This window comes from Epinephelus fuscoguttatus, linkage group LG6 (assembly GCF_011397635.1).
Source record: "Epinephelus fuscoguttatus linkage group LG6, E.fuscoguttatus.final_Chr_v1".
Taxonomy (NCBI): Eukaryota; Metazoa; Chordata; class Actinopteri; order Perciformes; family Serranidae; genus Epinephelus; species Epinephelus fuscoguttatus.
Genome location: NC_064757.1, coordinates 4460294 through 4477876, shown reverse-complemented (window position 1 = coordinate 4477876; position 17583 = coordinate 4460294). Strand labels below are relative to the sequence as shown.

The 17583-nt window shown below is 40.2% G+C and overlaps 1 protein-coding gene across 1 annotated transcript in view; it reads right to left on the bottom strand.

Annotated features, from left to right (window-relative positions):
* The window catches only part of adgrd2 (adhesion G protein-coupled receptor D2), a 149082-nt gene extending 133386 nt beyond the window's left edge, over nt 1-15696 (bottom strand). The window contains exons 1-5 of the mRNA XM_049578766.1: nt 15269-15696; nt 14963-15020; nt 14567-14806; nt 13837-14466; nt 11018-11140 (exon numbers count right to left, since the gene is read on the bottom strand). Of these exons, the coding sequence (XP_049434723.1) occupies nt 11018-11140; nt 13837-14466; nt 14567-14806; nt 14963-15020; nt 15269-15313 (1096 nt within the window). The 5' untranslated portion in view covers nt 15314-15696. The remainder of the gene's footprint in view (nt 1-11017; nt 11141-13836; nt 14467-14566; nt 14807-14962; nt 15021-15268) is intronic.
* Between the last annotated feature and the right edge of the window lie 1887 nt (nt 15697-17583).

Sequence of the window (17583 nt, the reverse complement as noted above, 5' to 3'; positions counted from 1 at the left end):
TTTTAGTCAAAATGCATGTGTTTAGGAAGTACTGAGCATATGAATGGATAATGAGACTTGGATTATACTGCACATGTTGTGTGAGAGTTTGTCAATCCATGTTTTCATAGTTTTGCTGGTGGTCGTGGTCTCCAATGAATCAATGAAGCAACCTGCTGCTGTTTTTTGTGGAAGCATATGAGAATGTATTTTTCATTACTTTTTATTACTTCATATTTAATTCAGAGTATTAGAACAACAGACCTTGGCATTGTTGGGGGTCCTTGATTTGCATTCTCAGAACCCATCGACTGTATTCGGCGTGCGACTTCCAGTAGAAGGCGATACAGCCTCTGGGGGCAGACCCCCAATTTTTTGGCATTCTGGTTTGATTTGGGCGGAGGAGGTGAATTTCTGTTTCTGACTTCCGTTTATATATAAGTAAATCTGCTGAAACATTGCGATGGATTCAGAGTTTGCAGTGATGCCAATTATGTTCCGCCTAGTTAGTTCACTGCACGGACTGTTTAACCTGGCAACAACTGCAGCCGGTTCAAATGTGATTGGTCAATATCACGCGGACTACAAACAGCCTACAACCGGCAAACAGGGCTCTTCCGCTCTTCTTCCGGAGGCAAGATCTCCCGGGGTTTGCACACAGACTCTACATTCACTGAATTAGAGCAGCCCAGATCATTGTAGCATATATAGAGAGGCCTTGGGTACCTTGAAAGGCCCTATAAAAGTCAAAGTTATTATTGTTATTACTATCATTATTATTATTATTATTATTATTATTAGTATTAGTATTATTATTATTATTATTAGGGCCTGGGCCCTGACCACAGGTCACAAAGGCTCTTTTGGAATTGAAAGAATTACTATTTATTTATTTATTTTTTTAAGTCTTTGAGCACATTTTTGGGATGCTTTGGATGCTCAAAAACCCATGAAACTTTGTAAACTTGTCAGGAGTGTTGAAATTAGATATTTGATAAGGGTTTTAAGTTTGGGTGTTGCAAATCGGCTCAATACTGCCCCCCAACAGTTTTCAAAGTAAAAGCCCACACATTTAACTTTCATGTTGACTAACGAAATTTGGTAAGCATATGCACCATGACAAGATGTACCAGAAAGTCTACGGGAGTGATAGCCTAAACCCAACAGCAAGTCAGCCATTTTGAATTTACTGTGTCATTTTGGTCCATTTTTGCCATTTCCAGGGGCTGTACTTTAACAAACTCTCCCTAGAGATTTTATCCAATCAACTTCAAATGTGGTCTTTCTCAGTGGCGTGCACAGATAGACACTGCCCTTTGCCCTCTGAACCAAGCAAGTGCCCTTTTGAAAATTAGTTTGTTTTGTTGTCGTTGTTGTTGTTTTTACAGTGTACTAATGTGGCCCAAGGTGACATGATCAACAATCACTTCTTGATTAAAAGCGTGTAATAATAATGCCCCAAAATGCCCACCCACCCACCCACCCACACACACACACACACACACGTGCACCCCTCCCTTCCCTCTCTTCCTTTGTCAATGTGAACGTGCAGAACTGACACAAACGGAGGCGCGTTGCAGCAGCACTGCACAGCTGCAGCACACACACATATCCTCCCCTGTCCCACCAGCCAGGTAACACATAAATGGATAAATAACACATAAATAAATTGAGTGTATTGTTTGCCCCCTAAGCCTCAGTTGCCAAGCTATAACTTAGTAGCCTGTCTCATACAGCACCAAACAGCTGAGCCTAAATTTGCTGACTGCCCACCTGCTTAACAAGCTGGACGCTAGCCAAAATCAATAATGGATATACTGTAACGTGATGACCACCACACAACCAATGTCGATAGAATTTGTCACTGGTACAGCATGTGAAGCTATCGGTATACTTTAGCTGAATATTTAGTATTGTGTAGGTTTACATTAGGCTACATAATTAAAACTTGCAGTAATTTATTTGCTAAATGACAAACAGGCAATTCCCAATTGCCTGCAGAAGAAGTAGGCGTCTGCCTTGTTGTAATGTCACCAAGCAGTCTTATTCATACTGTTGGTCTCTTTTCATTTATCAATTGCAGCATAATGCCTAGAAAGGAAAGGCTGAGAAAAGAAAAAGAAAGGGAGCTACAGCAGGCAGCCTAGGGAAGCAGTTCTCTGCTCTTCTGGATAAAGCCATCTACCAGCAGCAAGGAGGATAAGGAGGCAGATGTACCTCCTCATTCCACTGATGAAGAAGAAAGGTCAGAGTCAAGACCAGAATCATGTTAACGATTTATTAAAATCTAAATCTGGCATGACGCTATATTAGCTAATTATATTATTTTGTACCAACCATAAGTTATTTCTACGTTACAGTAATCTTGTATTTACCTTAATAAGCTATTATTAAAACTTTGGCAATGACAAAAATGTGTCTGCAGAACAATGTAGTGCCTGTAATGTTTTTTTTTTTATCTCACACTGCTATAATAAGGCAGCTGGCGGTTCCACATGCTGCACAAGGTGCCCTTATTTTTCACTGAGCACCTACCCCCCAAAATGTCTGTGCACACCACTGGTCTTTCTCCAGACCCTCAACATCACATGTCAAACATATGTGTTTTGCCATGGAACCAGGAAGTGGTTTGTAGCTTCAGCATACATTCAATCTGCCTCAGATTTCACAGGTTTGATGACTGTTCCGCCTGGAGACATCAACATGCCAATAATAAGTTATACTTACAGTGCCCCCTACTGGCAACAGCAAAGGACATGTTTTATACTTTGCTTTATTTCTCCCACCAGATTGACCAGATCCACCTTAAATTTGGGCAAAAAAGCCATAAGACCTTGATGATGCTCTAGTGTGAATACTGTGAGTTCTTGTCAGAGGGCGTCGCCATGGTGGCATACAATGGGACTATGGGGTATTTTATGCTTTATCTCTAAATAAATGAGCTACAAGGACTTTTACTCCCCTGGAATTATGATGTGGCTGTCTTCAATGCTTAACACTATGATGTATAGCTGCAGCAAAGTAGAGTGTATTCTTAATAGCTATACCAATGGGCCTGACGTTGCAGTCAGGGTGTAGGATTGGTACCCTATACGACTGGGTTTAAGGGCCTAGTGGTTCAACTGCACTCACTCCTCAATGTCTATGATGTGATGAGGTGTAATGCTTGCTATTTAGACATTTAGCACTTGCCCAGGCAATAAGAAGTGATGGGGAGCCGGGCTCCCTATGGGAGCTCTAACTCCCTAACTCTGGGTCAAACTATGGGGCTCCCGAAACCCATGACCCCTATGTGACAGACCCCAAAGACCAGATAAACTTTATTGTGTGTGGTGGCCTAGGAAGGGTAAAGAACAGTGGAGTGAAGCTTTATAGTACACACATACTGTACACACATACCATTGTATGTGTGAATATACTCTCAGCAAGAATTGTCATTGTTTAAAGGAAATAGAGCAAGAAGTTTCTCGAAATCCTCCTCTTAGGTAGTATCCTACCATAGATGCATGGGAATGTACGTTCACCTAAGGTGTTCTTTTTTTCCAATAAACCTCCAAATTCTTGCATACACATTACTTCAGAGTCCCACTCCAAGCCAAATTTCTGCTTTCAAACTGACTAACCTTAAAAATGTATTAGAAATTATGAGAAAAAAATATCATTCCCCTTAATGGCCTTCTGCCTGCTGAATCATGGAAACTGGTTAAAAGACAGGGGGTACTAAGTCCTGATGTCACTGAATAAAAGGTGTATTTTGAAAAGGTTAAAATTACTCTGGATTTCTGAAATCTCTCTAAATTCAAGTTAAGACCCTTACATTCAGGAAACTAATTAAATATCAACAAAATAATCATAACTTTTGCCAGAAAATGATCAATTACCACTCTGGCAGCAAAAAACGAGAAAAACGTAATGGCAGCCATTTTGAAAAGGGTGTGTGTTTGCCCTGTTAACCCCACCCACATAATGTCTACATCATTAGAAAGCCCTGGATGTCCTCTTCAGAACACAATTTGACCCAAATGGATAGCATAAAGAATACTTGAGTTACACTAGTGAGACTAATGTCCTCCACAGAGGACAAAAATCAATTGTCAGGACCCAGGAGGATATATTTGATTTATCTACAAGTTTACTGTACTGTTTGTCATCTACTCGCTTTCAAATGTCCGCCATGGACATTTACACAATGTCACGGATAAACGTTCGTAAATGCATGAAAAAAAATCATCACATATCATCTCTGATAATGGTTTATTCATTTAAAAACATACTGTGCTCGTTTAGCACACTATTTCATGTAGTTTTTATCTGCTGGAGGATCATGTAGGGGAGCGTAGCGCGACAAAAATAGAAGAGCCACATAAAATAGAGAGTTGTCGCGCGACAGACGGGGGTTGTCGCGGCGCTCCCGTTCCTGGTGGAGCCCCTGTAATTGATTATCAGGGGGGCGAGCTGCTACGGGACTCGCGCTGCAGACGTGTTGCGCCGCTGACATGCCCGGTGGAGCTCGGCCGTCAGTTTGTTAAAGTAGGCTATAGGCTAACGTTAGCTAGCACAGCAGCTAATCATGTACATGATGGCCTTACAAAGTAATAAAATGTGACTGTGTGTTCTAAATTTTGCTGTTTATGATAATGACGGTAACGTTACAGTTAATCAGAAGAGGTGTACTCGGTTCATTCAGTCAGTAATTAGGCTAGCAACTTTAGCTAACATTACAGAGATGAAGGTCATGCTTGAATTAGCAGCCAGTCATGTTTCTAAATTTCCTACAGGTAAGCTACAGTCTATGTGAACACCCAGATAACAGTAGTATGTGTTAGCAGAACCTTAGTGTGTAACTGTGACACTCATACCCCGTTTCCACCAAAGCAGTTCCAGTGCTGGTTCAGGGCCAGTGCTGGTGCTGGTTGTCAGTTGGTTCAACTTGCGAACCAACTGACAACCAATTTGCTTTTCCACGGCTCGAGGTGGTTAGGGTGCCACGTCATTGCATCACTGTATACGTCAGTTACGTTTAACAACAACAACAACGGCGGACCACGTACGTGTGCAGCTGTTACTCCGAGGCCTCATACGTCGTATTTGTGCTGCTCAACAAGATTTGTATGGACGGCAATTACGTTCCAGAAGACAGGTAATAACCTAACACGGTTTGTCTCTTACTAACATCGAACGTGAGATTGTTATGTTAGCCTTTGTTGTAAGCTAACGTTAGCTGGCAGAGCACAGCTAATTCACAATGCAAATGTGTAACGTTATGTGTTGTGTACTTATTTAGACAACTGAGGGCTTATTGTAGTTTCAGCTGGACAAAACAGGATGCTTAGCTATTGATTTTAGTATTGATCAGTCTCCACTCAACATGCTGATTTACCTATACATTTTTGTCCTACCCCATGTAGAGCTGGCTCATGAAGCACTTTGCGGACACTGGCAGATTGACCCCTAAACAACACACCTATAACTACAGATTAAGCAGTGCATGGTCGGTTGTGGAAATGGCTTTTGGGAGATTGAAAGGACGGTGGAGGTGCCGCCATTCAAATGTTTGTTATATTCAGTTCTGGTTGTGCATGCTGCACATGTTATGACTGCTACTCTCCATTGTTTTTGTTGTTTTGTTGCTGCTTACCTGACAACTTTTACCTGTGTTTGCTGGACTACTTAATGTCACCAATATTGTTTCATCCTTCAGTTCAATAAATTCATATAAATGATTATGACTATCATGTTCTCATTTCTTTATAAACACAGTGACTGAAGACATTTATGAAAATCATCTTCATAAATGGGTAACCTGTTGAGGTCTTGACTTGTTTTTACTAGCTTTACATGAACTTATTACACAGTTAAATTGTACATCATTAAGTGAAAACATACAGAAGCAGACATGTCTCTTTAGAAGGGAATTTATTTAAATACAGAAAACAAGCTAATGATAAAAGTGACAAGTGTGCACTGAATGTGCAAAACTAAAACTTTCCGTGAAGAAACACACTGGTGTCAGTCTCCAGTTTCTGCAGCAGGGCATCATTCAGGTCCTTGCTGTGTAGCTTTGACCTCAGCTGCTAGATGGTGTTGGCGAGGTGCAGTGGAGTAGCGACGTTAGCTCGTAGTTAGCATCGTCTTGTTCGATGGCAGATAAGTCTGTAGACCACATGAAAAACAGCGCATTAAACAGTGACTCGTCCACTACACGTTATACAATGTTTAGCCAACTGAAAGTGCGGCTGGTAGGTGAGCCCATGGCTAAGTAACTTGCTAACGTTAGCTAATGTTAGCAAGGTCCTCCGAGGGACGCGGGCCCTAAATTGTGACACAGCTGTTACCTGAAGAAACTGGTAACACTAAACAACTATGTGCAATGCGAAAATGTTTCAAAAGAAACTTACCAGGGTCCGTTTGCGGCAGCGTTACACTTTCATCCACCATCGCTTCCAGCATTCATTGCAGCGGCTGGGCAGGTCAATAACCCCGCCCCCTTCCCCGTGACATATTGGTTCTTTCTTCTAGTCCAGCAAAGAACTGGTGCCACTCTGGAACCAGTTTTTCTGGCCCAGAGCCAGTTCTTTTGCCAGTCGAAAGAGGAAAACCGGTTCCAAATTAAGCACTGGCCCAGAACATGCACTGGAACGGCTTTGGTGGAAAAGGGGTATCAGAGACATTGACTTTGACCGTGATTAAGAGAGAGTGTGTATGTGTGTGTGTGTGTGTGTGTGTGTGTGTGTGTGTCGCGGCTGTGGAGGGTGCAGCTAGAAATAGCTTCGGTAGCCAAGTGCGTCAGTAATGACGTTCTGTTTGACTTAAAGTGAGTGAAATGTGTGTGAAGATGCATATGGTTGAGATACAAGAGTGACAGTAAATTGTGTGAAACAGGATGAGCAGAGTGAATGTGTTAGGAGCATCGATGAGCTGTGTGTTAGTGTGTAAGTGTTTTATTATCATTTATTATCATTATTGTGAAACAATTGTGAGAGTAATTCAGTACTAGGCTGTGGATTAAAAACAAGGGAAGTTAGATTAGTGTGTTTATGGGTTTAATTCTGAGCCTTCTCTTTCAGAGGGATGGGCTGACATTGTAGATGTTGTCAGATGGACTGCAGAAGACGACCCTGGCTCTTGTAGCAAATTAAACTCCCTAGAGAGGAATTAATATGCTATGGTGTATGTTTAGCAATCGTGACAGTAAAAGATTTTTCCTTCTGTATTTCAGACAGTCCCAGGTCAGCATCTGAAGCAGTTCCTGGATGAAGCGGGACCTTTTCCCAGAAACACCTTCTCTGGTGTAAAACTCAGCAGGAAACAAGTGGATGATGATGACTTCCACAAAGTGAAAGATAAACTAATCAATGGCTTCTGTGACAACCTCACCACGTGGCTTGGCAATCTTGATATGGGTGTCTTGAAGGCTGCTGCTACCACGTTTGATCTAAGCAACTGGCCTGAAGACATCACTGACCTGGCCACCTTTGGCCTGGCCGATGTTGAGACTTTTGTCACTCACTTTCAGAAAACTGATGGAAACAAGAGCAGTCAGTCTAAGTAACAAAACTTTTGAAAAAGCCAAATGAACTCAGATCTCTCATTTTTATTTAGAACTCAACTATTAGGGTTTCCAATCCTTTTTTCCTGTTTTTGACAATAGTGGTTGCATTAAAAATCAATATGAAAAGGAAATATGTCCTTATATTGTGTTTTCACCACCATTGGTAGGCTGAATTCTCATCACGAGTGAATAAAGCAGCTAACTCTGAATCAATCTGCTCAAATGTTTAAGTTCAAATAACTCGTTTGTCTTAGTATGCCATTTTGAGGAAATGAGTTTCCCATGATCCTTTGCTAAAGGAAATAATAACATACTAGAGTGAAAAGAACGCATCAGAATTCTTTAATGTTGAAATAATGATTGATATCTGGATGTTGCAATAGGTGCATAATTAATAGAATTATTAACTTAAGTGAGTGCATAATAAAGAGTTTATGAATGTCAACAAGACACTGTTCCCACTTTAGATCCAGTAGCTGCAAAGATGCATTATAAGCTGTTAATAAGTGCATATTAATAATTTATTAACGTTTATACGACACTGTTCCCACTTTAAATCCAGTAGCTGCAAAGATGCATTATGAGCTGTTAATAAGTGCATATTAATAGTTTATTAACCTTTATTCGACACTGTTCCCACTTTAGATCCGGTAGCTGCAAAGGATCATTATTTACTATTAATAAGTGCATAATTAAGCATTTATTAACTGTAATATAGCATTTATATTAACTTCTTATAGTATCATTAATGTTAATAAACACCTTATTCGAAGAGACGCGAATTTGTGCCGGCGGCGCGAATGGCGCGACACGAATGACGCGAATGGCGCAACGCAAATGAAGCAAACATGCAAAATTCGCGTCATTCGCCTCTTCGCGCAAGTTCAAAATATTGAACTCGAGCGAAATATTCGTTTGATGCTGAGTCGGGGCAGCCTATCAGCGTTGAGATTTTCCTGTTGTCACCAACGTCACTGACTCGCTGCTGCCATTGTAGTAAACAACATTCATTCAGGCGACACGTGACTTGCCAGATACAGTGAACATTTATTGATTTTCACATGCCAAAAACTGCCAGTCTCGCTGTAGTAAACACCATCCATTCAGGCGACATGTGACTTGCCGGATACAGTGAATATTTATTGATTTTCACAAGCAAAAAACTCACCGCAGACAGATGGATATTTATTTTGGTGCTAATATTCAATGCAGGCTCCACTTCACTGACGGCGACTGGGATGCTCGCCCTCACTGCAGGTGTCTGGGTTATGGAGAACGCAGGTAGCCTTCACACACTTCTCTGCCATATCTGGATGGACCCCAGTGGTCAACAACTGCCCTGCGTTGTTCCAAAAATGGAGGACAAGCTAATAATAGCTGTTTGTGGCCACCCTGAGCTTTATGACGTTACCTCCCCAAATTATAAGCTTCGGACCAAGAAAGACCTGGCGTGGAGGAAAGTGAGTGAGGAGGTCGGTCTACCTGGTAAGTTTTGAAAATTGATTCCAACTATCGGCTGTACGTTTCTATCAACAAAGTTAGCACTAGCATTAGCCACAGTTAGCACAACCGATGTAGCTTGCTTTCCAGCCGGCATACTTGTCTGATTTACTAGCGGTGTGAACACACTGTTACTCGCGCAAATGACTTGCGTGAATGTCTCGAGTAAAAACAAATATTCCAGCGGTCAAACTCGCGCGAGTAGAGCGAGGCAAATATTTTACTCGCACCTGGTGTGAACACACTGTTATAAAGCAGTAATAAATGTGGTTATTATTCTATAATTAACCCTTATAAAGTATAATTAATGTAAATAGACATTTTATTAATGTTTAGTGTAGATTTATAAACTGTTACCAAAGTTTCTATTAAGTGCTTATTATGCTCCTATAAGCAATAATAACTCAGTCAGTTATGCTGTAATAAACACTTAGTCTAGTCTTATTAATATTAATAAGCATCTAATAGCACCTTTTAAGTGCTCATTAACTGTTAATTAACTGCTTATTAAGCATTAATTAGCACTTATTACAGTAACTTATCCCATTTTTTTATTTTAATGTCCTACTTTTAGCAGGTTAATCAGATCCATCTCAAATTTGTTCATAAATGTGCTAAGACCTTGAGGATACTCAGAAATTAAGCTTTTGAGTTTTCATCGAATGCTGTTGTTGTGGCGTCGCACTATTCCCCATAAAACAGGAAGCTGTTTTTAAGGGGCAAGGGATGCTTGAAAACCCATGAAACTTGGCACACACACCAGAAGTCCTAAAATGTGTTATCTGACATGAATTTTTAAAATTTAGATTTGATATTTGAAGAGAGCTCAGAAGCGCCCCCTAGAAAATTTCGATGAAGCAGCCCTGCAATACTCACCTCGAGCTATGAAAAATGGTAGGAATAATTAACACTGATGTATAAAAAAAGTCTCTTGAAGCCCTTGCCTTAAACCCTACAGGAAATCTGCCATTTTGAGTTCCTCTGCCATTGCATTTTTTGCCATTTCCAGTGGCCATACTTTAACAAACTCCTCCTAAATATTTAATTCGATTGACTTTACATTTTGTCTGTAACATCTTAAGACATTAGACATTAAAAGTCACTGAAAGATTGAGTTTTTGTTGAGCCATGTGACTGTGGCGAGGTGTCAAATGCCAGTATTACGCCACCAAACAGGAGGTGGTTTATAACTCTTGCACACATGGTCCACTCTGCCCCAAAATTCACGTTTCATGAGGCTCCAGGCCTGAAGCCAACTACATGCACATTAAGTGTCATGGTGATTGCGCCACCTTCTGGCAACAGGAAGTCAGACAATTATCTTTTGATTAACCTGGAATTTACATGGTATGGTCTACAATTGATTAACAGTAACATGACATACAATTAGTGTGTTCTCCAGTGCCACATAGCAGATACATAAAGTGGTGCAAAATGTGAAACAGGTCATTCCAACACTCACAGTCTTTGAAGAATGTAACATCTCACTCCATTAACAGAGCCATTTAATAAAATACAATAAACCAGAAAACATTTTAAAGACTTTCTTTTTTTTCAATCTGGTCAATAATTTCTGTGGGGTTTAGGTTTGTATTTGTGGTATTTGGATTCAAGGTCTCAGTGTTTCTAAAATCTTATCTATGGCCCTGAGCAGAAATTAAATAGTTGCACTTATGTTTCTGATACAAATCAACTTCTGATTGTCACTGCATTGATAGATTTAATATCAAACTGAATGTTTGAAATCATATATATATATATATATATATATATATATATATATATATATATATATATATATATGTATATGCTACAGTTTTTATTTAATCAATCCCATCACTTCATGCAGGCTACATCATAATGTGTTTACCTTTGATTACAAAAGAAAATACATCCAGCAACCAAAACCACTAATTTTCTATCGTCAGTATGAACAATTAGAGATCAAACCCTGTTGTGTTTTTGTGGACAGTTTATGAGGCTCACCTCTGCTGCTCCTGCAGATGAACAATAGTGGATCGGAGCAGTCTCTCAGGCCGAACACCGGGACCTGAGCTGACCAGCCCTGCAGAGTCCTGCAGCCCTGCAGCTCCATCTGCTGGCGCACTCCTGCTCACACAATCATACAATCACACATTCATACACAAAGTGACACAAAAGACAGGAGTCAGCTTATGTATGTCTAAATGTCTTCATGGGTAGAACAAATTAACAATAGATGAAGTAAATATGAGAGTTAATTTAAAAGAACAATGACATTTAGGAACCTCAAGAGACATCAGCAACAACTTGAAACTCTTCAGATCTGAATTGTTATTGTTAAACAAAAGTCTGACTGCATGGATCTTGTAAGAGGAAGAAGAAACAGTGGGAGAGTTATTGTTCACCACTGTTTGGAGCTCTGTTCTTCCCCAAGCTGGCCCCGCACTGCTGAAGCAGTGGGAATCCCCTCCATCCATCCCCACCCTCCATGCCTCTCTGACTCACTTTCACTGCCCTTCATTTTTTCGGCCAGTCACCTGGTCAATGTATTTGTAGAGGCGTCTCTATCTAAGACTTTTCAGTCTCACACTGTCTGGGTTTACAGGCCTCTTTAGAGAGGAATTCATCTTGAATGACAACAAAACTAAGACACAGACAACTTAGAGCAACTGCTGGATAAGTACAGTAATGCTACCTAATCGATCTGGCATCAGACACAAGGATGCAGATTCGAACACAAGAAGTGAGAAAACAGGGCAAGAAAACAAGAAATAAATGGAAGCTGTCCACAGAGAATACCACAAATGAAAATGAAATATGGACACATACTGTAACAAGAATCTTGAAATATGAAGAAAGCAAGTACAGACCGCACACACTGTGATTTTAATATGTAGAATTAATAGACCAGTTAGACGTCAGAAATGTACCACAAAAGCTACAATACATACAGTGATACCATCATATACTGTTTGCAAATTTGTGTTTTCTAGAATAGCAAAGGCGTGGTGTGTGTTACTGTGCCTCTGATAGGCTCACCATGATATTCTTTAAACTTAATCAATCCAATCAACAAAGCCAACAAGTACTAGCCAATTATAGGAAGAGTGAGGTGGATAAAAAAAATCAATCAAGACTGCAATTAAAATAAAGAGTAAATAAAGAAACACAGTCTATATATTGTTCTAACATTGTACTCACAGAAAAAAAATTGCTAAGATCTGGAGCACAACATTGCCACAACAAAGTCCAACAAGGCAAGAACAAGTTGTCAGACAGGTTGGAAACAAATCAACACTTTATCCAGATTATCTTAAAGGCAAAACTAAAGGTAAATGCACCTGAAATATCTTTAAAGATCTAGTATGTAGTATTTAGTGGTTTCTAGCAATAAGGTTGCAGAATTGAAACTTTTCCTGTGTGCCAAGGGTGTAGGACAGGGGTGTCCAATCTTTTTTGAATGGAGACCATATTAGATCATATAAAAATACCTGGGGGCTAGCTGCTTAAAAGAAATGAGACACAACTGTTACAACTTTCAGTGAAAAAGTATTCCACTTATAGAAAGTCCCATTGTCCTCAAATGAGATGATAATAAAACCCAGATGTCCTAAAATGAGACAATAATTAAGTCCCAATGTCTTCAAATGAGTACTTTCTAATTAAAAGCTTCTTAGCTTGTTCCTTTTGCCAAAATTGGTCAACATATCAAACTACAAATATTAATAGCTACACATAAAACATAAATAAAATTAAAGTTTCAACCATAAAATCTGATCAGTTTCTGTAAATTGTCCACTTTTGTGGACACGATCGGCTATAAAATGATTTGCAAAGATGGCTGCCACCTTTTTTTTTTTTTTTTTTTTTTACATATATTAGTGTATTGTGCTTTTGCTACCACTAGATGACGCATAAAAGTGTCCACAAACAAGGACAGCAGGTCTAAGTTAAGTAGAACGAAGTATAAGTAATTCCAAATGTAATGTCTTCATATGAGGACATTATATTTTGGAATGTCTTTTTATCAGGACTCAGGGTTGTAGGGGTATTGGAAACACAATTCTTATTTCTAGTTGATTATAAACTAATGAAGACATATTTATTAATATTATATGGACTAGTAGCTGGAGAGGTGCCACTTCACTTCCTGGGCACTGCAGCGGTGCCCTTGAGCAAGGCACCGCACCCCCAACATCACTCTGACATCTCTCCACTTAGTGCATATATAGGTCTTGTTTGCGCATGTGTGTATTTCGGACCTGTGTGTAATTGATAATGAAGTGAAAAAACTGAATTTCCCCTCAGGCAGATTAACAAAGTATATAAAAAAAACAAAACTGAGTGCATACACAACTTTGGTCGTCAAAGTTTAACCAGTAAGTCTGTGAAACTGTTTGCATAATATGTTGGTTTTGGTAATTAATCTGTTTTTTCTAAGATCTGGTTTGGTTTGTTGCCCTTCCCAGAAAATAATGTGGTGAGTGCATATTATTACAGAAAGAGATGTTGCTAAAACTACAAAAATATGACATAAGTTGTAATAAATCAGAATTATCCTGTAAGAAGGAAACCCTATTAAGAATGACCAAAAACTCCTATTGTGCGACATGTGAACTCCACTTGACTACCTTTGTTAAAGTGAGTTTGTCCTTTGTCCAACAAAGGTTTGGTTGAGGACTGAGGACCAGTGGTCTTAACGTCTTTCCAAATGAGGCATTTGGTTGACCCTTTGGAAAGGATCAATCCTAGTTTCCCATTAGGAAAGGCCGACTTGAAAAATTCAGCCCATGAAATGGGACTCAGCAGAATGTTTATCTTACCTGGGCAAAACAGGAGGGCCTGCACTTCTTTGACCACTGGATGACTGCTTAGGTGGTCAAGATCCCAACTGAAAAGCACTTCCTGGGTCATTGGTGAACACATGTTGAGGGCACGGACATGCTTTGTTTCCAGAGACATATTCCAAACGTTCAGATCAGTGATATTTCCAAAGAAAGGCTCTGTGAAATTCCCTCCAAATGAATCTTGGTCCTGACCCAGAATGAGTATGCCATCCCCATAGATATTCCTGGAAGTGTCTGTGCCTGAGCCCATGTCCTTCCTGTCCCCATCCACATAGATAGCCCAGTGGCCACTGCTCTGGCGCCATGTGACACAGATGTGATGCCAAGCTCCATCATTGGGGAAGGATGCCTTATATGGAAGGTGCTTCCCGTGAATGATGAGTGCCAGGAGGATGCGTCCCTGTATGTCTACTTGACCTCTTAGCTGGAACTCATTGGTAAAGACAGGCGCAGCGTAGGAAAAAATGGTGGACACCTCATTCCAGTCTTGGTTCCACTGAACTCGAACACACACACTGACGGATGACAGGGAGGGAAAGGACATGTTGACACGAGCAAAGCCATCATGGGATTCCTTTGGGAAATTCAGAGCTGAGAACTGTAAATCTAAACAAGGGCAGAGAGGGACAAGTGATCAAATTTTATGTTTCTGTTTTGTATTTCCTAACTTGCTTCATTAGCTTGTAGTTCCACTGATTGCACTCACACTGTTTGGAGAGAGCCACAGGCTTGGAAGCTGCTTTGCTAGGATCTGTGACCCAAATAGGCAAGCGAACTCCAGTCTGCCGAAGCAGCTCCAAGGCTCCCTCCTGGTCCTCTGACTGTTCCACATTGGCAAGGAAGCTGAACTGGCCTCTGCAGAAGCTTTCAGCCCTGGAGAAGGCCAGTGAGTCATTGACCAGCTGGAAGGCCGAGTGGGACGTTAGATGGACCAGTCTGAGTTGTGCTTGAGAGTCAGACACAGAAAACAATCACAACAAGCATGAATGAAAAATAGTGAGGCATCAATTATTAACAGTTTTTGATGGGTCGTGCATGGCCAAAAACTCAGTATTGAAAAGCTGGCCACTAAATGACCTTTAAAAGTGATCAGCACTCTCACCATGTGAATCCCCCACTCGATCTGGCCCAGTATGTGTTGGCTCACTCTCACATACCACCTACAGGAGGAAAGTCAAATTTACTGTAGTATTTTGGCAGTTGCATACATAAGTTGGAGTTTATCTGGCATTTGATAAAAAATGTTTAACGTGTGTTTTTGAGAATACATATTTTTTTTTAATTTAAATATTACAAAGTCAATGCACTGAGTAGCATTTTCAAATAAAACAAATCTTAACACAAGTTCAAAATTCAAAACTATTTTGCATGTCTCTTGTTATATTATGTAGTGTAGTATGGCAATTACCATGAAGGAGAAGAGTATGAGTCCAGTATGCAGGGCTCCGGTCATCTCTTAGCCAGTGTTGTCTCCAACTGAAATAAACCATTGACCTTACCTAGAAAATAATATCTCTACTGGATCCAGAGGAACTTCACTTTACAAAAATGAACAACAAGTAAACACAACAACCTATTAGTGTGTCCCTCTTCAACAGGTTGTTATTAAAAATTCTGGAGTGAATGTCCTGATTCATTATTGCACTCTCCCCATTTTCCTCAGAAGCCGCAGAAAGTCTCTTCGAGTAATCTGGGAAAAAACTCCGTGTGTGGTTTGATCAAACCCAGATCTGTTCCAGACTTGTCATCCAGTACCTCTGCTTTAATATCAAGCATATCCAGTATTTCTGGTCTGGTGACTGGGAGAAAGCCAGCGGTCTCAGTGTGTCTGTCCAAGAGTCCTAGTCTGTCTCCTGCCTCCTTTCAGACCCCCAACCCCTCCCTCCCATTTTAGTGCCCTGAAGCCACTGCCTTTGTCATGCAAATGCAGTATTTTTTTTTAAAAGAACCCTACTTATGCAAGCAGTGTCAAGCATTAGGGACAGAGAGTTCATCAAGAGCAGCAGGACGGGAGACATTTTTACCACATAATCCCTTTTGATGCCCTCTATAGGACTCTATAAATTTAATTACAATATCTGTTTTATTGCTGTACCTAATAGGTAATAAAAGATTCGTACTACTCATGTAATCATTGTATAGTAAACTGTAAAATTTGTCTGTTTGGATGTTTGGATCTGGTGGTTTGTCCAACATGCTTGAAAAGTTTTTGTAAGTCTTCTGACATCAAATGCTTCTGTGTTCACAGTAGAAATTGTAATGGTCACAGATATAAACGTAAGATCTCAAATCTATATTTGGGCAAAAGAGAAAGAAGCCACAGTGGGGCAAGCAGTTAGTGACTGACTGATATACAGGACCAATACCTGTCAGTCAGTTACTTATTTTCCATCACTGATTCTTCATTTTAGAAACAGCATAAACTATAGCCCCTTTCTTCCAAAATTAGCACATGTATGCAGGTTTTTAAACATGGTAAAACCTGTTGAAATACGCTATAGACTCCTTTCCCATTTCCAGTAGACCAGACTACATACACAACTCTGGAGCAGACGATGCCTCTATGTTTTTTCCTGGTGTTACATTCAATGTCATATACAGGCTGAAAAACAGGTTAGTAAACGTAAAAAGCAGCATGGAGGCCAATGAAAATGAGATGTTACTGTGGTTACTTTTTTAAGTATATCTCCTACTTATTTAGTCTCTCTTTCAAACTCAGAGCAGACTAATTTGTATCGATGTTTGAGCGCTGCTTGGACCCAGATGAACAGTGTTTTGTGGCGGCACGTCATTGCATCATGCTGGTAAAGGGGCTAAAATTAGCGCGTTCACGTGGTTGTTATATTTCTATCATTGCTGACTGGAGCCAGAGCTGATAAATACCTGTGACACTGCACCTGCATTTGTATAGCGTCTTTCTAGTCATCCAACCACTAAAAGTGCTTTTTACACTACGAGTCACATTCACACACTGTTGGCCGAGGCTACCATTAAAGGTGCCACCTGCTACTCAGTTTTAACACATTCACACACTGATGGAACAGCCATCGGGAGCAGTTTGGGGTTCAGTATCTTACTCAAGGATACTTCAACATGCGGACTGGAGGAGCCTGGAATCAAACCGCTGATCCTTTGATTTGTGCATGACCCGCTCTACCTCTGAGCCACAGCCGCCAATAATGCAGTAATGCAGCCAGGTGGCACCTGTTTCCGTGATATGACACGTCAACACATTCATCCCATCACATATTGCCGCTTTTTCAGTGGCCTTTCACGTCAATCAGATGCCTCCCCTCTTTCGAAAAGCATCATCCACCAAATAAGACAGCAAGCACTGATTTATGGTAAGTAACATTAAAGCTAACGCTATAAACTTTAAAATATCTTTGGTCTGGCATGTTACAGTTACAGCAAGTTAGCAGTAAATGCTTGCCAGCTAATGTAACATTAATGTTACAGACAACATGTGGAACAACTGGTACCTGAATGGGGTGATCAGTGCAGTTGACTATCAAAACTGAGCTCAATGCAACAAGTGAAGTAAGCTTGTCCCAAACCTAGAACAGTCTACTTATCAAAGATGCAGTACTGAAATGTCAAAACTGTAGTTTTATTTCATCTAAATGTTAGCAAGGCTAAACTGAAATGCTGCAGTATTTTATTAGACCTTCTACAGTTTCTAAAGTTTGTTGTTATGTTTAAAAAAAAAAAGACTACAAACTA